The 26,271-nt window shown below is 35.9% G+C and overlaps 1 protein-coding gene across 1 annotated transcript in view; it reads left to right on the top strand.

Moving 5' to 3' along the window:
* The window catches only part of LOC149808319 (protocadherin Fat 4-like), a 41,966-nt gene extending 15,952 nt beyond the window's left edge, over positions 1 to 26,014 (top strand). The window contains exons 15-24 of the mRNA XM_089967103.1: positions 2,487 to 2,738; positions 3,331 to 3,504; positions 4,265 to 4,428; positions 5,935 to 6,169; positions 6,614 to 6,727; positions 7,641 to 7,715; positions 15,352 to 15,537; positions 23,997 to 24,164; positions 24,725 to 24,884; positions 25,439 to 26,014. Coding sequence (XP_089823229.1) covers positions 2,487 to 2,738; positions 3,331 to 3,504; positions 4,265 to 4,428; positions 5,935 to 6,169; positions 6,614 to 6,727; positions 7,641 to 7,715; positions 15,352 to 15,537; positions 23,997 to 24,164; positions 24,725 to 24,884; positions 25,439 to 25,644 — 1,734 coding nt within the window. The 3' untranslated portion in view covers positions 25,645 to 26,014. The remainder of the gene's footprint in view (positions 1 to 2,486; positions 2,739 to 3,330; positions 3,505 to 4,264; positions 4,429 to 5,934; positions 6,170 to 6,613; positions 6,728 to 7,640; positions 7,716 to 15,351; positions 15,538 to 23,996; positions 24,165 to 24,724; positions 24,885 to 25,438) is intronic.
* Positions 26,015 to 26,271: the final 257 nt, after the last annotated feature.

Below are 26,271 nucleotides of genomic sequence, written 5' to 3'. Positions count from 1 at the left end.
TTGAGTCAAGAAGGTTTTTGTGTGCGCAGACTGTAGCATACTCATCACAAGATATATAAAATAAACAATTATATGAACAACGAACCTCATTTGCATTTTATAATTCTTATGAATATAAGTTTGAAAACTTTTAGAACAATAAAATTTCACGTAACGACCTCAGAGCTTTTGATGATGTTGCAAAAGAATTTAGCTCAACTGGTCAAAGACTAGAAGAATTTAGGCTATGGCCTGCCATGGTTCGTCCATTCATTCGCATAAGTTTGTGTCCCTATTATTTCTTCAACTACTGGGAGGAATTACTAAAATTGGAAACACATACACACGCACGCACGCACACACACACACACAGTCAGCAGGACTGCGGTCTTGAAAATCGCGTTTACCTACGAATGAAAATATCGACGTAGCATTTTCAATAAAAGACTTTGCATGTCTAGTTGGTTCTAATAAAACTTTTTACTGATCTAACCGCCATTATGGACAGTATGAAGGTTATTTTAAAAATCTTAGTATCACTTCTTCTTCTGAAGGAATAGTTGTGTTAATATAGGGTTTCAACTAAAGGGCCCCTTATTATGGTTGCTAAATGCAAATGAAACCGATCTGACTTCAAACATCGCCGCCATGGTGGTCATCTTGAAAATCGTGTTATCATTAATCCTCCTAAACAGATGGTCGTATCTACACGGGGATTTCACTAAAATATATCTTTAGTATTTAGTTGGTCCAAACTGTGCCACGTGATTGTCATGGTTCTTATTTTGCAAATCTTCCTTTCACTAGTCCTCCTGAACGGATAGTCATACGGATAGACAGATTAAATTAAAATACTTATTAGATATATTGTTGGTTTTGAAAAACGACGGTTCCGATCTGACCTCCAATGTCATGGTAGTCCTCTTGAAAATATTGTATTGCTACTTTTCTTTAACTGCTTGTCATATTGGCAAGAGATGTTTACTAAAACACTTTATACTAAATGTAGTTGATCCAAGTGCAGAATGATGTCGATTTAAGGTTACAAAATGGCTAACAGATCCTCCATCTAGATTTCTCGCTATGGCTATTCTTCCTGAAATAATGGTTTTATTCACATGTGGTTGGCACTAAAACACGTTTGATGATTTGATATGTAATTTGTCAAAAAATGATAATTGTAATGGTCTGATTTATGTTCAAAATCTTGTTGAACATATTATAGTATCAACATAGGGGTTCACTAAAGCACTTCATGCAATTTGTATTTTGTCCTAACTGAAAATTATATCTTTCTGGATTTTCAACATGGCCGACAAAACAGTCATTATGATGATATATTCATTGTTGCTCTGCATGACCGGATGGTAGTATCTAAATTGGGTTTTACTAAAACATTTTTTTTGTGTGGATACACTATATGTGTTTTATCCTAAATAATGCCAATCTGACCTAGAAGAATGGCAGGTTAGACGGCCATCTTAAAAATCACTTTATGCCACTTCTGAGCGGGTCGCCATGTTATTATTGGGTTGTCACGAAAACAAGATAACACTGTTTAGGTGGGTCTGAATGAAAATCATGCTGATTTCATCTCCAGCATCGCAGCTATATTAGCCATCTAAAAAAGTGTTCTTATCACTATTTGTCTTAATCGAATGGTGTCATTCACATTTGAGTTTGTCTTAAATATTCCCGTGGTATATAATTGATGTTGATTCAAAATGGCGTAGATATATGGCAACCAACTGTTGATTAAACCTACTGGATATTTTGGTCATGTCAAATGCCACTGTTTGGATTTTGTATTTCTTTTAGCATATGAACACAATGACTTGAAGATATACAAATGAATTTAACCATGCATTGTAAATAATTGTTTTCCAGTCCTTAGTCTGCACCATGTGATTCATTTTATTGTCAAAGGTCCTGATTTAGGTGTTATATGTAATGGTGTGTGAGCGCGATAACACCAACTTGTATACATTTATCTGTCATCGAACCCAGATTGTGAACCTATATGAAGAATACCTTGAATAATGCCTCCAATAACTTGTTTTCTTTTCTTTTCTCCAAGTAATTTTAATTACGGATTTAGTCAAACATAGTACGAGAGTTTTTCTTGGCCTTGTCTATGACATGTTCAGTGATCTTCTTATCAATGGTGTGAAAGTCAAAGGTCAAATGCCACGACATGATATTTTGTATGGCACTTATGTTGTGATCATGCTTTCTTAGAAAATACCATTGTTTTTTAAGTTCGTATATAGGTGCTTCCTGAGAATTTTTAAGATCGTTTTCAGTGATCAGCAATTGAACGAATATAATGACGGAAGAAACGGCCTTCTCGTGGTGTCATCTGCGTTCCTTTTGGTCAGCAGATCATTAGTCGAAATACTGTTCTTTTAAGATGTGTGTGAAAATGTCAGATCACCAATATCATACAAATAATGTATATTATTACAAATATATATCTAAATAAATGGTTTGACTCCTTTACATTCCAGGTGAAAGGAACAATACCCTTGGACAGTTTAGGATTCCACATTACCATTGAATGCACGGACAATGGGAAGCCATCACTCAGTCTGTCTAAAGATTTTTATATCAATGTCGTGGAGAGGATACATGTTCCAAAGGGCATAAGACTGGACTCAGGAAATGACCTCGAAGAAGTTCATGTTGACGAGAACCAGTATCCCGTTGACCTCGGTCAAATCGAAGTTATTAATCTTCTTTCAAAAAAAAGCATATCGGGGGTAAATAAATTTGTCACAAGTTTATATTTTTACCTGATCTGTTGAATTACTTAAAACATAATCTAAAATGAATCAAGACAAGGCAGTTTGACAAAAAATCACGTTTTGCGTCTGTTTATCTATTTTATAAATAAATGGAGAGAGAGAGAGAGAGAGAGAGAGAGAGATTCATATTGATTTAAGTCGGGCGAGGGTTCTCGTACCTTCAGTTTCTTTAATTTGCAGAATTTTCCACCAGGGGAATTTGTATTCTTTTGCTCCAAGTAAAACAGATCAGTGGGTGTTGTCAACTAATAATCTTGTGAGTTTCAGATAACCTTCTCTGATTATATATGGATCTAAATTCAATCATTAAAATTGACTCCAAGTTTAGGATTTCAGATTTTATAATCATGTGTCATTATATAAATCATCTGTGCGTAATACTACACCACTCGACGTTAAAGATTTAACTACTAGATATTTCCTTTATTCAATCGTTGAAAAGGCTTGACTACTGAGGTAATATTGGAGTCATTTATTTATTATTTTACTGAATTCAGTTCGAACATTTGAGTATGTAATCGATAAGATTGCTTTTGTTCCATTCCAGTCCTTCATTTTCATGCTACAAGGCATTCTTCCAACGCCGTTCTCGATACAGGACAATCGATTGGTAGCGTCTAAATCATTAGACTTTGAATTGCAAGCGGAGTGGATTCTTACAATCCAGGCGAAGGGAGTAGATTCGAATGAAAGAAGCATTGACATAGCTCAAAACATAACGGTATTTAAAAGCTTTTGTTACTGATAGTAACACTTATATTACTATTTTACAGTAACACTTATATTACTATTTTACAGTAACACTTATATTACTATTTTATAGTAACACTTATATTACTATTTTATAGTAACACTTATATTACTATTTTATAGTAACACTTATATTACTATTTTATAGTAACACTTATATTACTATTTTATAGTAACACTTATATTACTATTTTATAGTAACACTTATATTACTATTTTATAGTAACACTTATATTACTACTTTATAGTAACACTTATATTACTATTTTATAGTAACACTTATATTACTATTTTACTATTTGTTCATGTATTTGAAGAAGCTGATCTAAACATGAAAACTTCAGAGACAGCAATCTTAGTGCACCGGGCTAATAAGGAATATTGCTAACTGTTGTCAATTTTCTAAAGTACAGCATGCATTTGATTTAATAGCTATATCGTCATTGAACATTAACATTACTTTATTTGATCTATGATCTTAAGACATAAAAAATATTTGCTGCTGTGATGTGGATATAATCAATGTTGATTATAATATATATATATATATATATATATATATATATATATATATATATATATATATATATATATATATATATATATATATACGAGATCATGAAAAAATGTCAAACAAAATTTATGTGCGACCTTCGGCAACATTGACGCATTTTCTGTTTATGCTTTCGTCTTGATGTTGACATTGTTTAATATCTGTTTCGTCTTAAAAGGTGAAAGTTGACGATGTGAATGAGGCGCCAAACGGTGTTGGCATCTATGGAGGTGGAATTGTCGCAGAAAATAGCCCTGAAGGCACTGTAATAGGTGATCTTTTCACAGATGATTCGGAAAACTATCAAACGTATCAGTATACACTCTGGAATGCTGCCTATGGGTAAAATATGGTTTTAACGTAAAATATTTTTTTTTGCAAATTAGCCTTCAAAAAATAACAGGCCATAAAAAGATGAAGAAAATGTCAATTTTGATCATACCTTACAACTCGCTTATAAGCCGAGTCCAACTACAAACTGCACAGACCAAGATCTGTCGGCGCATCATGCACCGGCAGATCTGCTATCCATGCAGTTTTTTAGGAGTAATCAGTAGAACAAACGACTTATCCCTAATCTGCAGGTACATTTTGCTACGGCAGATCACCCTCGTTGTTGCTTGCAGTTTATCTCGGGTTACAAGAGAGCACAGAAGGTAGATATCTTCTAATAAGTAATACTGTTACCATATACCGCATAGTGAAATATTTTAGCGCTGGAGAAATTTGAGCGATATTGTGATCTTTTTTTGAGAGTGTGAAAATAAATCCCGTGAAAATATTTTATCCGTAGAAAAAAGTATTTTCAAGAATTTTTAACTGTATTAGATTTATGGGGAAAAAACTCCACTAAACATTCTCCGTTCTTAGTATACGAGATGTCCGAAGTAAATTTTTTGTTGTTGAGTTTAATTATAGTGGCGTGCGCACAATTGTGCATGTGCCACTTTTTTCTGACTGCACCGCAGCCTGCTAGTTGCTCCTGGGGAAGGGAATGGTGCCACCTCCCCCAGGCTTTTATGGATTCAAGGAACCCTGATAGTTCCGAAGTAAATATTTATTTTTTCCAAAAGTCATTCCACATAAGCGGAGTATTAATGGCTTTATGACTAATAAGTAAAACTGATGATGAGTATTATTGTTAAAAATTCCACTCAAATTAACATCATCCTACCTTTCTCTCGTCAGAAATTGAACATATTAGTGTGTCAGTTAAATTACACAATCCTACCTTTTGCTCTTCATGATTGTTTACACGATGACTGAATACAAGTCATTTTGACCTGTCCTCATTAGAATCTTGTGTACTGAAGGGTAATTCAACATAACACTAGTGGTATAAACTTCTATTGCTTCGTTCCCGCTAAAATAAAACATTGTTATATCTGCGATCGCTAATATAGAATGCGTTTAAATTAAAATCAGTCTTTTTTTATTACATAAAATTGCAGACTGTTTACGTCGGCAACACTTAACCATATTTAAATTATATTTATCATTTAGAACGCTGTGGAATATTTTAAATACCTTTTTTAAATTTCTTTCAGTGATTACATTTTGCTTTAGTAATCCTTCAAATTGCAATCAAGAGTATGAAGTTTTGAACAAGAAGGCGTCATATTTTTTTCCAGTGAAAATCTTTGATTAAGGCATTTTCATATCTATTATTATGTGTTACAATCATCATGAGGATAGGCCCATGGTCCAACATTGTGTTACAGCAAGTCAACCACCTCAGTTTGGTTTGTTTATGCTTGAACAATTTAATACATTGCACATGTTTGTGTTCATCTTTTCGCCTCTTTACGCAAAGTATTGTGTTTAACTTTAAAAATATGTTATCTTCAGATTGAGTTTAAAAACTGGCACAGAAGGCCTTGTCTTTGCCTTTTACTTGGACGGTCGGTCTCTTAAAGTCGGACCGAAGTTTACGATGATTAATCATGAAATATCAGACACAATAACGCTGCAAGTACAAACCACTGATTCTGGCACGCCACCATTAAGTACCAACGGGACCATACGCATCCGTGTGCTCGATGTAAACGACCCAGCCTCGGATATTCTGCTCAACAATGTAATGGTATGTCAGAGTTTCTTTGCAACATTTTAAGCTATTTAAAAACCAATTAAATGATGCGAGAAAAAATATCATACATACAGTTTAGATTCAGGATCGGGATGAGACTATATACACGCATGTGCTATTTCTTTGCATGAACCTATTCCAAGAACACTTGTATTTTTGTGAATTCTGTAACAAGAATGTTTATTTCACGTTCACTAGAAGTTTATCAGAAACATTTAATATATAGCGCGTAGATTTTTGAAAATTACCAATGCCATATCAAATGTGCAGTTAAATTTTAAAATAATGTACACAAATACAACAACGACAAGCAGAAAATCTAACGGATAATTTAACCACAATGTGATTGTGTGTCATACTACAAGACACCAGTGATTACTTTTTTAAACATGGCGAGGTTAATATACATACCTTACTTTAGACCCCTTTTCTTTCAAGATTGAAGAAAACAGTAGAGAGGGAACCATTGTTGGAACACTTTCCGTTATAGATGAAGATGTGAATCAAAACCACACCTGCGATTTACTTAATTTGAATGATGTACCATTCAAGGTAGTATATTATGTATATGAACTGTTATAGTACACCGTGTACATGAACTTATATAGAACTGTTTATGAGAACTCTTATTGTATTATGCGTGTATGAACTGCTGTAGCAGGGGTCGGCAACCTATTTTACATAGCGTGCCACTTTTTCCGGATTAATTACAAAATGAATGAGCGCGTGCCACTAGTAAGATAGTAACACTGTTAAAATAGAGATTTTTGGCTGCCCTTCGCGTGCTACACAAAACATCTTGATGTGCCATCCTTATGGTACGTGTGCTGTAGGTTGCCGACACCTGTGCTATAGTGTACTGCCTATGAACTGCTATAGTGTACTGTGTACATGAACTGCTATAGTGTACTGTGTACATGAACTGCTATAGTATACTATCAATATGAAATGCTATCACATGGTGCGTTCCTTTTGTGTATTTTACTCTTTTTCTATGAAAAATGTATTTTGAGCCAATTGCTGAACGGTTTTTGAAAAGCTCTAAATAGTCTTGCCTAAGTTATACTGATTTAAAGTTGTTGTTCAGTTCAGATGATGTAGCTGGTTTCTATAATTTTATACCTTAATTTAAAGCGATTTAAATATTTGATCAGGAACAATAGTAAGATATTACTTGAGATGAACAACAGTAAGATATTACTTGAGATGAGCAATAGTAAGATATTACCTGAGATGAACAATAGTAAGATATTACTTGAGATGAACATTAGTTTTAAAATGAAGTTATGCACATAAGCTTGTAATGACTCACTGCTTACGTGACCTACCTCTGGTGGCATGGATACCGGGGGATAAACTATGATCACACTACATTTCGTGAGAGTATGAATTTTAAGTTACATGTTTAATCATGTTCCTCTACACCAAATCATTTGCATTAGAGCTGTATATTTATTTCCGACAGATTGTGAATTCCACAACAATTGTTGTTGCAATGCCAACTCTGGACTTTGAAAAGCAACGTATATATACATTGCAGGTAAATATAAGTAGATATACAAAGCATCGATGATAAAGATAATATTTAAAATTACATCTTTAATTTTATATCCATTGAAATATATTCGACTGAATCAGTGAAATGACTCAAAGTAATTCTGAACGATACGATATCGGTTTGAAAAAAGAGCATAAACTTTTTTCGTTTTGTTGTCAATATTCAGATATATATATATATATATATATATATATATATATATATATATATATATATATATATATATATATATATATATGCTCATTTTTGTCCCCGTTAACTTTACATTGTCAGAATCGTGCAAAATTACCCGATACTGAACCCGCGCGCCAATACACATATAGTATTCACGTGCATAAAGGAACTACTTTCTATTGTAAACAAACCATGGACGCAGACGCCAGCACTTTTGATTTGTAAACAAATCATGTACACTCGCGTAAGAGGCGCTTTACGTTGTAGTGGTTTAAATTTGTTTCTGAATGACCTAAAACATGTTTTGTAGACTGCCACATCCCAGCTGCTTTAACACATTCCGCGTTGATATAATGTTTCGGATTTAGGCTAGCTACAGTATACAACAGACGCAAGAAAGGGTCCTTACAAATAACATACAAGTGGCAAGGCATAAACTGTCTTCTTTAGGTGGTGATAAGAATGGCAAAAAATATACTTACAGTTTTACAACCTGAATTTCCTAAATGAACTTTCTTAGTTCTGCAAATCCGAATTACATGAGCTATGTCATAGGTTTTCAATCTTGATTACACATTTCGAAATTGTACTGTGATTTCGATGATAAGTGCAATTACATCCTCCTTACTGCACTCAAAATGAAATAAGCATTAAATTCCATAGCGTCTTTTTGATAATTGCAATTGAAAGACTTCATATCCCCACATTATGATTTCAAACATTCAATGACAGAAACAGAAACACATTTGCGGATGTCAACACGCTTCTCTCTAGCTTCTTCAGTCCCATCTATTTCATGTGGAATTGTCACATACAAATCCAGTCCATAATCACAAAATTTCGTACAATCGAAAAAATACAAAAATCTATTCATTCCAGATCAAATGGAAAAGTTGCTGCAATGCACATTCATTTACAATATGACTCCAGATTTCACTTTTAACTAAACACGCCATTTTCTTTTGAAAGTTATGTCGAGCGCGCGACTAAGTTCAAATTTTACTGGGCGGAGTTATGTGCGCAGTAATAATGTTATTGTCATGTAATGATGAATATGCGTTTGTGCATTTAGTTTGGAATGCGGCATACATTCGGTTACTTTGTTTCGTCTAGTGTATTTTGTTAATATAATTAAGAATTAGGTAGAATTAAAAAAAATTAGCATTTAATAAAAAGGTTACTGCATTTGTATGGAAAAATATGAACTCATTTTGTCGGATGGATATGTTGCACTCCCAAGTTCGTGCAGTATTTCCATTTGAAAAACTCGTTCATATTTTCCCATACAAATGCAGTAATCTCTCTCTCTCTCTCTCTCTCTCTCTATATATATATATATATATATATATATATATATATATATATATATATATATATATATATATATTAAAAAATAAACAACATGAACATATAGAATGGGTGACCTTCTTTTTGGCGAAGTGGAAAACTACCACTCGGCTGGAAACAAGTAATTGTCACCCCAATCCCTAAACCAGGTAAAGACCCTAATAATAACTTGTATCGTCCCATCTCCCTCACTAATAACATATGTAAAATGATGGAAACAATCCTAGCCAACAGATTAAAACACCACCCAGAAAGTAACAAACTCCAATCAGAAAGCCAATGTGGCTTCCGTAACAGGCGCTCTACCACAGATCAACTTTTAAGACTAGAAGCGGATATCAAACTTGCTTTCAACTCCAAGAGAAAATCAGACAGACAACTTATTGCAGTCTTCCTTGACCTTGAAAAAGCGTTTGATCTTGTCTGGACCAAAGGATTGATTGCAAAACTCAACCACTTCGGAATTACTGGAAGCATGTTTAACTGGATCGAAGACTTCCTAACAGATCGCAGAATAATCACCAGAGTAGGAAACACCACCTCAAAAGAATACCCCCTTGCAAACGGTACCCCACAAGAGAGTGTACTCAGTCCTACGCTATTTAATAACATGATTATCGACCTTGCCCTCAACCTAGCGACAAAACGGGTTAACATTTCCCAGTTCGCTGATGACAGCGGTATCTGGAGGGCAGGAAACCCTGCTAGCAATCAAGTAGTCAAAGAAATCCAGAAAAGCCTAGATAACATAGGGAGATGGGCGGATAAATGGGGTTTTAAGATCTCACATGAAAAAACGATAGCAATAATCTTCTCCCCTAAACGCAATACCCAGATAATTTACCCCGACTTCTATATTCAAAACCAGTTAATCAATTATACTAAGGTAGTAAAATTCCTATTTATGTTCTTCGATAAGCATCTATTTTGGAAACACCAGATTGAACAACTAATTCAAAATTGCAATAAAGATATTAATCTCTTAAGAAATCTTAAAGGGACAACCTGGGGATCCTATCAAGAAACCCTATTAACCATCTATAGATCACTTATAAGGTCGTAGCTAGATTATGGATGCCAAGTTTACAACTCAGCGAAACAAACATTACTGAACAAACTGGATACCATCCAAAGGAAAGCATTATATGCTTGCACTGGCACTCTACCATCGACATCACTGGACGAACTTCAAGTCCTCACCGGTGAACTGCCATTAAAAATAAGAAGACAGGAAATACTCCTCCGATACTCCAATCGATTAACAAATCACCCCGACTCGCATGTTACAAAAGTAACCATTAGCAAATGCAACAAACCGTTTAGCCGCAAACTAGTTCCTAACTCACCCGGTGGCAAACAAATCCTAGAACTCAGGGAAAAGCTGCCAACACTTACTCTACAAGAAGAGTACACTCACTCCCCTGACCCCGTCCCTTGGACAAACCCTATCCCTAGGATCAACACTAAAGTCACCAATTATGGAAACAAATTGGAACAAGAATCTAAACTCAAAAGCATCGTAGCAATGGAAATACAAGACACCTACTCTGGCTTCGTAAAGATTTTCACTGACGGATCCAAAACAACCGAACCCCCCAGAACAGCAGCTGTAGTGGTTATTCCCGAATTCAACATACAAATGGGGTCCAGATTACCAGACCACTTCTCTACTTTCACCACAGAGTCCTGGGCAATAATATATTATTAAAATGGATTAAAGACCAAAAAGTTCCAAAAACAGTTATCATCAGTGACTCACTTAGTGTAATAGAAACTATCAAATCTCACAGCACCAAAGCAAGAGAACAATTCTTGGCTAGAGCTTTTTATATGCTTAAGGAATTATCCACAGCGGATCAGATAGTTGAATTCATGTGGATACCCTCGCATATATGAATCCCTGATAATGAGCTAGCCGACAAAGTCGCAAAAACATGTTTGGGAACCCTAACCCTGCCCCACTCAGATATAGCATAACAGAATCCCAAAGCATAACAAGAAACTATATTAACCAGAAATAGCAGGAGCACTGGAACTCCACTACCAAAGGCAGGATACTATACTCCATTATAAAAGAAACCAATTGGTCCATCAAACCACCCAAAGTGAACAGCCTGGAACAAAACAAAATATCAATCGCATCGTAACCGGAAAAAACCCCCCACAATTAGCAGGAAGTTTTGACAAACATCTAGGACCCAAGCCTGTTAATATCAATTGCTATCCACTGCAAAATCATTGAAGACAGACCTTCCACATATATTCAATAGCTGTTTAAAAAAAAAGGAAGCCAGAATGGAATTTCAAAAAGCTCAAAACAAAATTGGATCCTCTACCACTTACCCAGATTTCCTAAAAAATAACAACTCAAACATAAATATGACCTACCAAAACATATTTAAATTCCTAGACACATCCAAGCTAAAAGAAAAAAATATAAAACACCCTAAAATCATAAAATAAACAACCCGACCTCTCTTAAAATAAATTCCCACTAGCAGACGGGCACCTTTGACAGGTCCTGGTGGACCTGAGTACTCAGCAAGGGTGTCCCTCTAGCTTAAAAATAACAATCTGTAAAACATACATAACCCACCCAAATACTCTCTAAAACCAGTTAAATATACATAGACAGACGGGCGCTTTTATACTTCCCTAGGGACCTCAGTACCCAGCAAAGGTTCCCGTGTTCTTAAATCCCAAATATATCCTTAAATTTTTTTTATAAAAATAATATCTTAAACAAAAATCTTCTCTGCTCTCTTCCTAGCCCTAACATGAAAGACAGCCAAAGTAATACTGCGGCCTAATTCTGTGATACAGACCATACTAACAATAAAGCAGCAAAGAGTTTCCATCCAATGTAATCTAGCTCATCTTTAGAACAATTTCAGATACAAGAACCAAAACTCAAAATTCGTGCAAGTACATCCATTTAGACCAGTACCCTGGAATGAGCGGACTCCTTCCTGCAGATGGTCGCCTGCCCTCGTGGTCACTACCTCCTTTGCCTCAGTCGGACACAAATAAGCGTGCAATGCGCGCATGAAACACCTTACATAAATAAAAGCAATAATAAATGAATAGCGAGTGGCACTATGGTGTCAGAATCCTTACACAATTCTATCAAGAGGCCTACAAGAACTACCCAGTCCAGCAGCTAGTAGAAGCAGCTAAATACAATTTTACACTACACAGCTACCATTTCCCCGAAATTACCTGAAAGGAAAAAGGACTGTGGAGAAATGTAAAGAAGCAGAAGAAAAACGGGGAACTTCTGCTAAAAAAGACCTTCTAAGGGCTACCAATACTGCCTCTTATCCAGGAAACCATTTTGGCTTGGCATCCCGTTTCGATAAAACTATTATTTACACTAACTTGATCCGGTTTAAAATTCAAACCTTTTATGACCTAACAGAGACCAAACTTTTTATATGTCGCTCAGACATATTAGTTATTAAAAGTTTGTAGGGCATCTACAACGTACACTATGTACTAGAATTTTTACGATTGTTAGGACGTAGGAAAATTTTACAATTTGTTTTGATTTGTCCAAATTGCACAGGTGGCTAACACATTATTGGCATTTTGTATTGTCAATTAGTACAACTAGACTAAATTTGACTAAGTACGGACTAACGTTCTTGGGAGTGCACGACATCCATGGCTGGTTTGCCGAGTTCCTTGCTCTCTTGCCTCTCTCGGACATCGTATAACGTTGGAGATGTGGAACAATTTCCATCCGCCTAAAACTAGGTGTCCCAATGTGACGTCATCGTTGCGACCAATCGCAACGGGCGTTACATACTGCTTGGGTCGACACCTAGTACAGACTGAAATCAACTCATTGTTAACATGAGTGTGTGTTGGGCTCATTCCCACACATGAAAGCCCTTCATTCGAGTCGTTAGAGACATATAGTCCTACGTCCTGACGGCTAAATTAGCAGTGCTCCATGAGCACATAAACGCCTGGGGGATGTGGCACTAATTCCTTCCCCCAGGAACATTTAGCATTCCGCTGTGCGGGAATAAACTCGTCGCACATGCCCTTCTGGGCGCACGCGACGTAAATCCAATCAATCAATCAATTAATGTGTGACCGGTTTCGCTTGAATGCTTCATCAGACTGAATTCAATATCTTTGCTTACGTCATTAAATATGTTGTTTCTAAGTGATAAATGAAATAAACAATATGCCATAAACAGGATGACGTCATAGCTTACATTTTTAACCTAATTGTCTTATACTTTAACGAATAACTGACATGGAGATATGCATATACAGCACAGATTAATATTTTAATACATAAAAATACATAAAACTGGATCTTTAAGAAACATATATCTCTATTGATAACTTTATATAAAATTTTATGACTAAACAGAGATAAACAGTTTTATTAATATTTTTATTATGTATAATGCACACTTATTAAAGATACAGAAAATAAATAAATAAATAAATTTAAAAATAAATATATATTATATCTTGTTATATTATTGACGAATGTTCGAATGTTCGATATTTCATCAGAAACCAATTATATATCTTGTTATATTATTGACGAATGTTCGAATGTTCGATATTTCATCAGAAACCAATTTACATAATAAAAATTATGGCGTGCATAATACTTACTATCAAGTATTTTATAAATAATTAAGCATAATTTATTGAGAATTAATTTAAAATGCACTTTCATTTTTAAAGAATTAGTAAACTTATTTTTATGATATTAGTTTATACTTTCACCAATTAAGTTATTTTGCAAAATAGAATAATATAAAAATATTCGTAACTAAATGTAAACAGGGGATATAATTTAAAAAAATGTAAAAAAATATATATAAAAAAAAATAAAAAAATTAAAAAATAATAAAAAAACAACAACAGGATTAATGAATGTCATATAGTATTTTTGAATTTAGACCTTTTTGGATATACCGTATTTCCTTTAGCAGACGTTCCATCTCAAAATCAGCTTTAACAGTAGGTTGGAAAGAGAAATCTTGCAAAGTATGGGAAATTTTGTTAAAATGTGCGGCAACATGAGATGAAAATGATTGATCGATATACTTTTTTTTTATATCTGATCTATGTTGGTTCATACTTTTAGATATTTGTTGACTGGTTTGTCCAATATATTGAATGCCACATTGTTTGCATGTGATCAAAAAATAACATTTGATGTAGCACACTTAGTATCACAACGCATATTAAAAGTTTCTTTCGTTATATTACTATTGAAAGAAGTATTTTCATTAATAAAAGAACAGTGCGAACATCAAGGTCATTATAATAACAAGATATATATATAATTTATTTATTTTCTATATCTTTAATAAATGTGAATAATACATAATAAAATATTAACAATATATATATATATATATATATATATATATATATATATATATATATATATATATATATATATATATATATATATATATATATATATATATATATATATATATATATGTGTGTGTGTGTGTGGTTGTATTGCACATGAATTTGTAAATCGAATCAAAACAAAATAACCTGAATTTCATCCTCAGTTTGTTTGTTTTCATTCCAAAGTTTGTTTTTTTAATTTTCAAAATACAGATTTAAAAACGTCTGTTCACAAGCAGGACATACCTAAATACTCTATCGAAATGTTTGCTGATTGTATTAGTTATTAAAAAAACAGTTGGATTTAACTGTGGTGTTCTCAGTTATACTTGATAGTTGTAGATAAAAGGTATTTATTCAAATGTAACATAAAATATATTGCCACTAAGTCTTTCAAGACCAACAGAATAAAGCAAATAATAATGTAGTTATATAGGGCTTTCATTATCGACGGGCGGTGGGGTGGGGTGGGGTGGTGCACATTAATTTAAAAGGTGCTTGCACGGAAATTTTCTGTTTTTTTTGTGTTTGGTTATTATCAGTGGTTTATAGACCCCACCCCCACCCCACCTCGTAATTTTAACAGTTTTTCTGCATAGTGAAATCTCCATTTAAAATATACTAAGCAGGGGTGTAAAAGAACACATTATGAAATAAACATTGGGATGTTTTCTATTCTAATCATTTATTCCATTCGTAGGTGAGCTGCAAAGATAATGTTGATAAAGCCGTGCCATTACGTCTCAGTCGCACGTTTACGGTCAACGTCACGAACGTGAATGAAGCGCCCTTTAATATCTCTTTGAGCAATCTCGTTATCGAGGAAAACAATATGGTTGGACATGTGGTCGGTGAAATCAAATTTACTGATCCAGACAGTGGAAAGGTATTAACTTAAACATAATATTCCATGACGATGTATGCCACCGTCAGTTGATTTACTTGCTTGATGCTATTCAAGAATACAAAATAAAACCGCCTCACGTAATTTTATACTTATTTGTTTTGAAAAGGTTGTATAACACCTATAGTCACCTTAAGCTCTTCGACATTATACTTTATTTTCAAAGTCTTACATTCTCTACCTGTCATAATATTATAATTTATTTGTTTTAATATGGCTTTAAACAGGTGCAAATTTTCATAGAAGATGTGTTATTTTACATAATGCTTTAAAATAATTTACATGTTTCAAAACATTGATATCGATAAAGAAATGTTCACTACAATAAGAAACTTTAAGCGGTTGTCTATCTATATCTATATCTATCTATCTATCTATCTATCTATATATATATATATATATATATATATATATATATATATATATATATATATATATATATATATACAGCCATACTGTTTATTACAAACAAAGAAATAACAAATATTAAATACTATGATGTAATTGCATGTAGAGCTTGAATAAAGACATGAAGGCGCATGCGCTTTGCCACTTCAGCAGTGAATGAAATAACATAGAATTTAAAAGAAAACGGTGCTGTAACAGATTTACAGAATTTTAAACAATGAACAACACAACGCACTGTGAATGAGCCATTTTTGGAAGATTAATAAGATCCAAAACATTAAATATACTGTGAAATTGTATTCCTATATCCGTCGATTGTTGAACATTCCAGTCTTTATTGTCTTACAGTATTCAGTTGAAACTTTGGATACAAACGGATTGAAAGTTAATGTTTTCTTGTATGTTTCTTTTTCAAATACATTACCCAACCATAATACCTTATGAGAACTACTACTACCTCGCAATTCCAGCCCTTCCAGATAAGACTTTTACCTAAAGGGAGCTAAATGTTGTCTGCCGGCTATGTGTCCGTCTGCCAGAGTGATCTCCCCTTAGGTATAAGACTTGGCGGCGAGGCTTAAGAACCTACCAATTACTATTTTCGCTCATGCTAAGAAGCACGCTCTCGTCACGAGAGACCTCGCAAAACCCAGACGCTACGTGGATATATATCATTACAGGTCGGAGAAGTTTTTCACTTCTAAGGAAATCATACTCCATCTATATTTCCAACTTTTCTCTTTCTATCACGATAAAGTTACGTCTTTATATGTTGCTAACACCTTGGCATCGTCATAACTTTAGGTACTTGCATGGGGAACCTAAGCGACTTAACTTTCAGTTCGGGCTATACCTATTTTATACGTGCTAGTCTCTAACGCTTAAAAAAACTCCCATATCTGGGCGAGTTTTTTTTCCAAGGTATTCGTAGCGTCTGGGCGCCAACTTTAATATATTTATTTGTACCGCCGATCTCTGGACCTTTTTCCCTACAAGTATTGCCTCATACTGGATATTATCAAAGCTAATGTACACGTCTCTATAATGGTGCATCAGTTCCCTGTTAGGTTTTTGTGAGTAATGTAGACATTCGTATACATTTCTGTATTTCTTCCGCTTTGGTCGGACAAGCAGAGGACAGCGCACTATACATGGTTTATTCAGTCACCTCCATGGGTATGCATGTTTCTATAGACGAAACTTGAGTAATGTTTATCTGCATAAACTTCAACTCATATTTCTCGAGCATTTAGTCGCTCGCACGTAGAGCCTATGCGACTTCACAAGTTATGTTCTTGCTACATTATTTATATGCGTGCACGTCTTTACCCTCTTAAGAAACTCCTTATGTGTGTATAATTCCGTCTTTTCTGGTATATACAGATGATTTTCATTCACCACGGTATCTTTGGTCTAGGAATACCACGCTTCAGTGATTCTACCTGTACAGGCCGTCTTTGACCTTCCCTGCAGGTAACGTTTTAATTGAGATTGTCTGCTGTAACCAAGTTTTAGTCGTATGAGTTACTAAAAAGTCATGCAAATACACCCTTTCCTCGCGAGGTGTTGTGGTGGAGAGAAGAACGAAGATGGGAGAGAAGAACGAAGATTCCCTCACGTGACCGAAGGGTATCACGCTGCGGAAGCTTGCCACGCTTGAGGTACGTTTTGAATTACAGTGAACATGCTCTGTCTTGATATTACTATATTTAGTTACCTTAATGCATATATTCTTAAATATCAACGTATCTCTGTCATGATTCTTTGATTAACATGCTTAATTCTTGTAAACTCAGCTGCATTCAGACTCGCGATGTCATTTCAGTACCACACTCTCCAGTGTGCAGGGATGAAAATTACGTCACGAGGCGGGAAACGTTAACGCGTTTTCATTGGTTTACTGAGTTTCCATAAGCTACTGTATTTGTATACGTCTGCATCTACATATGAGAGCTGCTTTCACACAGTGAAACACCGACTTAAGCGGTTGTAATAAAAGAAACATCGCACTATACCATGAAGTTGGATTGAACCACCCATAACAGTATTAGACGAACTATAAACTAATCCTGTTTGGAAACGCATTCCAAATTACCATATTTCTCCATCTATGGAGACATTCTTCTAAAATGTTCTCTCCAATCTTGGCCAACAGTCTCAAAGCAAATATAATACATGTATGCGCAACAATGTAAAGTAAAGGAATTATTGACCTTACAAGCCACAAACATGACATGTTTTGTATTGGGGGCGCCAGAATCTAACCTTGCCTAGGGCGCCAGATAGTCTGGCCGGGTCTGGTGCCGGCCCTGGGTACGCACACACACACACACACACACACACACACACACACACACACACACACATATATATATATATATATATATATATATATATATATATATATATATATATATATATATATATATATATATATATATATATATATATATAATATGACTGTATTGTGTATGTATTTCAAAAATTGTGTAAAATAAATCTTCTATATTTTACTTATCCTGACAGTTTTCTTTTTGTCGAATGCTAGACTGGGACGAACCTTTTTTTGAAAACGTTGTCATTATGTGGATCAAGAAAACGTTAGACTGCTATCACTCCCCCCCCCCCCCCAGGAAACCATCATTTGGTGTAGCTCTGCACACACTGTTTTCAAACATCACACGTGCCGGCTCACAGGCTTATGAACAGGCATTACTGTAATTATGTTATACCTGTATGCTTCCTTGCTTTATTTGACTCTCTGTTACCAATTTCTGGGACACACTTTTAATGAGTTAGCTCAGCACGGATATTCTGTTTTAAAGATAGGTGCAGGGCTACAGTTTAATAGGGTTTGCTCTATCTTGTCTAACAGATTAGAACTAGGAACAAATAACACACAGCTCGGAACGAAGACGTCACCAGTCTGCATAATAACCTTTAGCTCAGTTCTGAAACTTTATCGGGACAACGGAGGTAATTCAACATACCCTTCAGCTACGATGCGACGGATATTAACACGATCTGAAACAGGTTCGGCACTCACGTCATCGCATCAGAGCTCAGCAATTTTGGAGCTCCCTTTACTTGATTCTTCTTGTGGCATAACGAGGGACACAGTTAATAAACAGCCAAGTTCCCTCTCATTCAAAAGACATACGGAAAGGTTTCATGGATCAAACATATCATAACTCGTCCCAACTGATATCTTGATGATATTCTCCTCATGCAGATGGCCTATTTCCGTTGCGATCGGCCTAGGCCATATTCTAATGATCATATAGGGTTAAACATCATTATTACGGGCGCAGTCAATAAATGCCTGGCTTCCGGTACGTCGAACTCGACTTTTGCATATGTGTACAGGGAGCAGTTCCAACCCTCATAGTACCACTAGACACTCATTCGGCACAATACCACGAATGTTTCTCCGGCATCAACATATATCGTTTCGCAGTTTCTCTATACTCAGACACGAGACGAGACTCTTTACCCAGCGACTGTCTTAAATTCACGGTTTCTGATTCAGAGCGTTCTACGAGTTTAATGAGCGACAGACCTCTTTACAATTGCCAGTCTAAAGCGTTATAGGGGGCCTTAGCATCACATCACGCAACCAAGATAATGAAGCTAGTTCTCCAGTACTGTCATCTCTTCTACTCATCAGATGGCATGGGAAAATTCAGACTTCCTAGCCTCCGTTCATGACGTTTTCCCGCCGCCGATGTTTTGTCCTCCTCTTCCCACTCCATCAACAACCTTGGCCAGAGTTCAGCATCTGTTGATTTTACGAGGTAACGGGGGATTCTGACTTCAGTTACGTTCGTAGTCTGGGAGAGTTGCAGACGTTTAAATCCACCTTCATCATCAGTTTGTCGGCGGTTCTACTTTTATCCCCATTAGTCTTTCATTCGGAAACCCACCAGTTGGTGGCACAGTGGTGACTTGTCTCAAACAACGAAAAACCCAATCCTACAATGGTGATTTATCTACAATAACAAAAAAGAGGACTCCATTTCCGAGATGTTAGCGTCATGGTGTAGGACGTTCAGAAGTGGTGTTGTCACTAACAACTCCACATTCATGTTCGCCATATCCCGGGACGCCTCAACGTACTGACTGACTCTTTGTCACGGAACAATCAACTAGTACAGAGGGAATGGTCTCTCCATCTCTCAGTTCTCACTCAGATCTGTACTCGAGGGGACCATCCGTTCGTTGCTGGATCTGTTTGCGACAAGGTGGAATGCCTAAACCCATCCCGGACCGAACAGCTTGTGCAGTCAATGCTCTATCGTTGGATTGGACCAACCTGAACGAATACACCTACCCTCCAACACTTCTGATTCCAAAAGTGATACAAAAAAGCAATGGAATCAGCCTGTCGCTTTATCTCCATCGCACCACTCCAATGGGAGGAGTTGTGGATCAACGACCTCATCAATCTTGCATTGGAAACCTCGTCGGAAATTCTTGTTTTCCCTCATTTACTCAACAAACACGACGGTAGTTGTTCCATCTTTTTCTGGCGCTCCTGAATCTGCACGTCTGGATCATCCCAAACATGCCCTCAGGCTTAAACAATTTTCGCAACCAACCGTGGAGCGAATCGCTCAGTCGTGGCGTCCCTCCACTTTGAAAACATATGAAGTCATATTGCACATTTTCACTCAGTGGTGCACAAATCAACATATATTGCCTCTATAGAATCGATAATGCATATAGCTAACTTCCTCTTGTCACTTCCAAGAGAGCAAATTAGTACGTTCAAACGTTAACGCTCCACGCTCGCTAACAGCTTTCGTTATCAGGGGAGAGAGGATTTCGGACAAATCCAGGACTTATCCGACCTTCTCGCCAACTTTGTTTATACACGGCCAAAAACGTTAACCCTATGCCCACAGTGGAATTCGTCTTGGGTATTAACCTGGCTGGATATAACATCTTATGGATCAATTTCAAGGTAACCTCTGGCGCTCCTTTTCCTACAAGACCTGTTTCCTCATGGTGTTAGCGACTGCAAGTAGAATTCGCGAAATACATGCCCTATTAGCAGACCCGAATCACATGCAAGTTCCGACAAGATGGGTCAACCTTACTCATAATAATAATAATAAAGAGGACTTGTATAGCGCCTAATCTTTCGAAGCTCTAAGCGCTTTACAACATTAGACAACACCTGTAAGATAATAAACATATATAATGATATGATTACAAACACAAACACCATGAAATTAGAAAATATAAAAAACGTACTGAAAATATTTAAGGTTGGAAACATTATTAGGTCTTTAAGTTTGCTTTTGCAGTCGAAATAAGTGAGCTTTAAGAGCACTCTTGAATGGGATCACTCTGTCTTTGTGTCTAAGTTCCACGTTGCTGGGCCTGCAAAAGAACGTTGTCCATATGACTTTGTTTTCATAGTGGGAATAATGAGTATTATATTGTCAGAAGACGAGCGTAAGTATCTTGCTGATGTATACACATGGGTGAGGTCGGATAGGTATGTTGGACTGGAGTCTTGTTAGTGAAACGTAACACAGAGAACAAATTTTGTGTTTGATTTTGGATCAAATGGATAGCCATTGTAGGGTACAGAGCAGCGGGGAGGTGATATTTGATCGTGGTACTCTAAGTATGATCCGAGCAGCTGTGTTTTGAACTTTTTGAAGTTTCTGGAGTAGATATTGAGATGAACCAGACAGAACTGAGTTACCGTAGTCCAGTCTTGAAAGTACTAATGAACACACAAGTGTTTTAGTGGCATCAAATGAAAGATATTTGCGAATGGAGCTGATGCGTCTCAGCTCAAGATATACAGCCTTGCATATATGTTCATGATATTTTGGTGCAATATGAGAGTACTGTCCAGAGTAACACCTAGGTTTCGTACTGACTGTATGAATTTAATGTTGGTGTTGCTGATATTTATTGTTTGAGGTAAATGATGTGAATAAGAAAGTATTTGTTTTGTGATCAGAATGGCCTCAGTTTTATCATCATTCATCTGCAGCTTGTTCCACGTCATCCATGATTTCACATCAGAAATGCACCTCTCTACACATTGGATGGTAGCATCAACTTCAGTTGGGTGGCTATACTTGTATATTTGGGTGTCATCAGCATACAATTGGTAAGACACTGGATGATGATATATGACACTTGAGAGCGGCTGAGTGTATAGAATAAAGAGAACAGGTCCAACACCAGACCCCTATGGAACGCCATAACACAGATTAACATGGATTGGAGTGTATTCCATTTGCAGACACAATGTGTGTCCTGTAGACCAAGTAGGACTTGAACCACAGTAAGGCTGTATCAAGAATACCAATTACATGCTTGAGATGGTGGAATAAAAAATCATGGTATATTGCGTCAAATGCAGCAGACAAATCAAGGAGGGTGAGTACTGTAATCTTTCCGCTATCAAAAGCAGAGAGAATGTCATTAACTACTTTTAGAAGAGTAGTTTCAGTACTGTTGCAAGGGCGATATGCAGATTGTACATTGCTAGAAAGACTGTTTGAATTCAGATGAGATACAAGATGGGATAGAACAACCTTTTATAAGATTGTTTATATGAATGGGAGATTATAATCTGGGGGGTAGTTTTTTTAAATCATAACGGTCTAGTGTTGGTTTCTTCACCTGAGACTTTACAGTGACAGTTTTCAAAAATGATGGGAATTCCCCGGATGAGAGAGAGGTGTTAATAACATCAGTTAGTGAATCCATGACGTCATCCCCTCTCATTGCCGAGAACCTTGTCCCTTCCACAGGTAACTAAACTTTTGTCATGCAACCTCTGTCTCATCCGGAAAACATCAACTAAAGGCAACCTACATGACCCAGTCGTGGCTTTCAGATGATGCTTCGATAAGAATAGATACGTTGCGTTGAGGGAGATCACGCCTGTTTCTGCTTCTCATTAAAGGACAGGATATCTATCAGAACCGAGTATCACGTACTGGAGTAATGAAATTATTCGCTCAGCATAAAGGATACTAACCCCAGCTCAACGAACTTATTACGTACTTTGGTTCACGATGTTCGAGCAATTGCAACAAACTTAGCATCAGGCCGGATATATTCACTATCCGACATCATTCAGGCTGTGGGATTGCGATCGGACCACATTCTCTAGCTTTCATCTCCAAAATGATGGGAGCAATTCGATCTGGTAGGACCTATACACGCAGCTCAACAGGTCACTCTTCCAGCTCGATCTACAGCTTCTTAAGACGCGGCTTCACGACTTCCGCTGGATTTGAGGGGGACAATTTTTTCCCATTTCAAGCCCCTCCCCGACACATGGAGTCCCCTCCAGTCAGGTTACTTTGAAGCTGTCTCAATACCTTAAGGGCAGGAGATGGTATCTCCGGCGTAAGGGGATGTACCTACCTCCACCTCTTACCTATTCGCCTAAGGTATTCAGATTGGGTAACGTATCTGAAGATGAAACAAAATTTTCCTAGTAAAATATCATTCTTCGCGAATACGTACCCAGCCATAATACTCATACACCCTCCCAGCCTCTCCGCAGTTACATCAATAGAGAGCATGCCTTCCGCTCCAGTAGTAACCGATATATTCTTAGGCTTTGCCACCAAGTCTTGTACCTAAGGTAATATCACTCTGCCTGACCACCACATAGGCTGACAGAAAACGTTGAGTTCCCTTTAGAAAAAAGTAGTATCTAGGAGGACTGGATATGTGAGGTATTAATATTTCTCCTAAGGTATTATGATTGGGTAAGTATTCTCGAAGAAACATATTTTTACTAAGAAAAATTGGTTTCACAGCGTGTGAAGCTTCACCTAATGAAATTATGTCTTAATGAAAGATATTTTATTTCGACTGGTTAAATTCCAATATTTCATGAAAATATGGCATAATTGAATATTGTATTCACAAGAGCTTTCTTTATATGATTCACCAGTATTATGATAAATGTACAAGACCGATAATAAAGTCGTAACAAAAAGACAGTCCAATTTTGGTAAATTATGTCTATTTATTTTAATTTAAAGGTGGCATTATCCATACAAGGGAATGCTTCATCGATCTTTTCGATCAAAGGAGACTCAACATTAGTGGCACAGACAGAATTTGATTTTGAAAAGGAACAATCATATTATATAACAATAGAGGCTGTAGATGGTGATGGAGCATCGACGACGGAGAACTTCCTGATAAAGGTAATGTTAATGCTGTACAACCATGTTCTTTGTTGGGCCGACATAAAATTAGAGAGATAATGTCAAGCAGGAATATTACCTCAGTATTCCATTCAAATCAACATTTGACACTTGATGGAAGTATTTTAGGATTATTCATTCGCGGCTGAACTAATCTCTAATGGACTATCACATGTACGTTTTTCACGAACATGTAATTCGCTAATGCGTGCGATGTTTGCAAATTGTCTGTTATAAAAAGGATTCAGTTCAGTAATAATTACAGACTTATGCGATAATGTGCAAATTTATTTTTGTCAAAAATACTGATCTGAGGTAAGAAAAATATGTATGACAACCATTTTTTGAAAAATATTGTATTATTAATATTAAACGTTTTCATTGATAGACACGACTGAAGCACAGACTATTATACCCAACATGTCCTGTTAAAAAGCCATGCATTGCTTTTTTATCATGGCTGTTTGCTAATGGATTTTAAAAAAGGACATTCAGGTGATCTGAACGAAAGATAGATTTAATAATTTTAAGAACTTGAAAATGATTGATGATCTTGACAGATTGCAGATGCAAACGAGGCACCGTTGAATATAACCTTGGACATCACAAGTGTTGCAGAAAACTCAGCGCCAGGGACTGTCATTGGCACACTAAATACCGTGGATCCAGACAAGGGACAAAAGTTCATCTACAGCCTCTTGGATTCAAATGTTACCAACGGTAGGCCATCTCTGATTGTATCAGATTGGCTGCTAAGTAGTACGGTCATATTACCCAGCCATTTTCTTTGCAGGAATCCAGGTCCAGTTCGATTCCATACTTAGTTGCGAGTATTGCAGTCAAATAACATCAGCCATTAAATGTCATTGTACATTTTTGTGTTGCCTTATCTTTGCTGCACAAGTGATTGCATATGTATTAAATATGGTCTTTTTCTTATATTCATTTATCTATAGGATAGGAAATTTAAAATGTCGTGTGGATTATTTTTTTTATACATTCTCGAAACAGACACTTAATTTTCATGTTGTAGTAGTCTACAAGTAACGTAAAGGTACATTTGATAATTAAAAAATCCAGACATTAGTTTTGTTTTATAATTTTTAGATTGTGAAAGACAGGTGTCTATAATAAAATTTATTGAAGACTAAATTTTGTGCAAGACATGTAAGGAGACTCACGTGTGAATATAATGCTACGCATATGTCGTAAAACTTGTCTAATCCATTCACATAACGAATATGAAACCTCTCTTATTTTATTACCTACTTCAGGTTATGTTGACATAAATGGATATAAGCTCATTGTGGGGGAGAAGTCACCTGACTATGAAACCTTGGATAAACTACATGTGTTTGTCAACTCAGCGGACAATGGAATACCTTCAAAGAATGTTCAGGCATTTCCCATCACTCATTTGTCCCAGTTTTCTCTCTCATGCTGTCAGCTTCTCTATAACTGCACACAAAATATATCTTAGAATAACGTCCAATAGACATAGCGGGATTTCAAATTTCAAACAACAAATGGTTGGGAGGAATTTAATATCAAAATTTTAATTCACTTTTAAGATTGTTGCAAAAGTGAGTCATCGTAAATAAAATTTTATATTATTAAAAAATGAAGGTGTTGCCATCTGATAACATTTTTCTTTGATACATAAATAATGTATGTTTTGTATTACATTACATTTGCGTCCCTTTTTTCCGTTCGCTGCCCTGCCAGAGCTTGTTCAAACAATAATTAGCTGAAGTTTCTTGGACGATACCTATTAAGACGAAAGCCGTATTACAAGGGTAGAGAGATTGTACAGATTTGCTTTTAGACCAAGCCATTCTAGGTGATTTACTTTTTATCATGTGTTAAGATTAAATCTAACAAATTAAACATATTTGGCGTGTGAAGATGTTGTAAAAGTTAGGACGCAACTATTATTTAATATTTTTTGCTAATAAATCTTGTTAAGGTATACTGCTCGCTCATTTAATTCTCCATTTAAGATTTCTGAGTAATTGTTTCGCAAAATATCTACAGTGTTACTTTTAAGTTTCATTTCAAAACAGTCAAATGTAGCTTAGAAAATATACGAAGAAAAATAAGAGAAAAA

This window comes from Sinohyriopsis cumingii, chromosome 1 (assembly GCF_028554795.1).
Source record: "Sinohyriopsis cumingii isolate HCF-2022 chromosome 1, ASM2855479v2, whole genome shotgun sequence".
NCBI lineage: Eukaryota > Metazoa > Mollusca > Bivalvia > Unionida > Unionidae > Sinohyriopsis > Sinohyriopsis cumingii.
The sequence above is the reverse complement of the archived record's forward strand: the minus strand, read 5'-3'. Positions and strand labels throughout refer to the sequence as shown.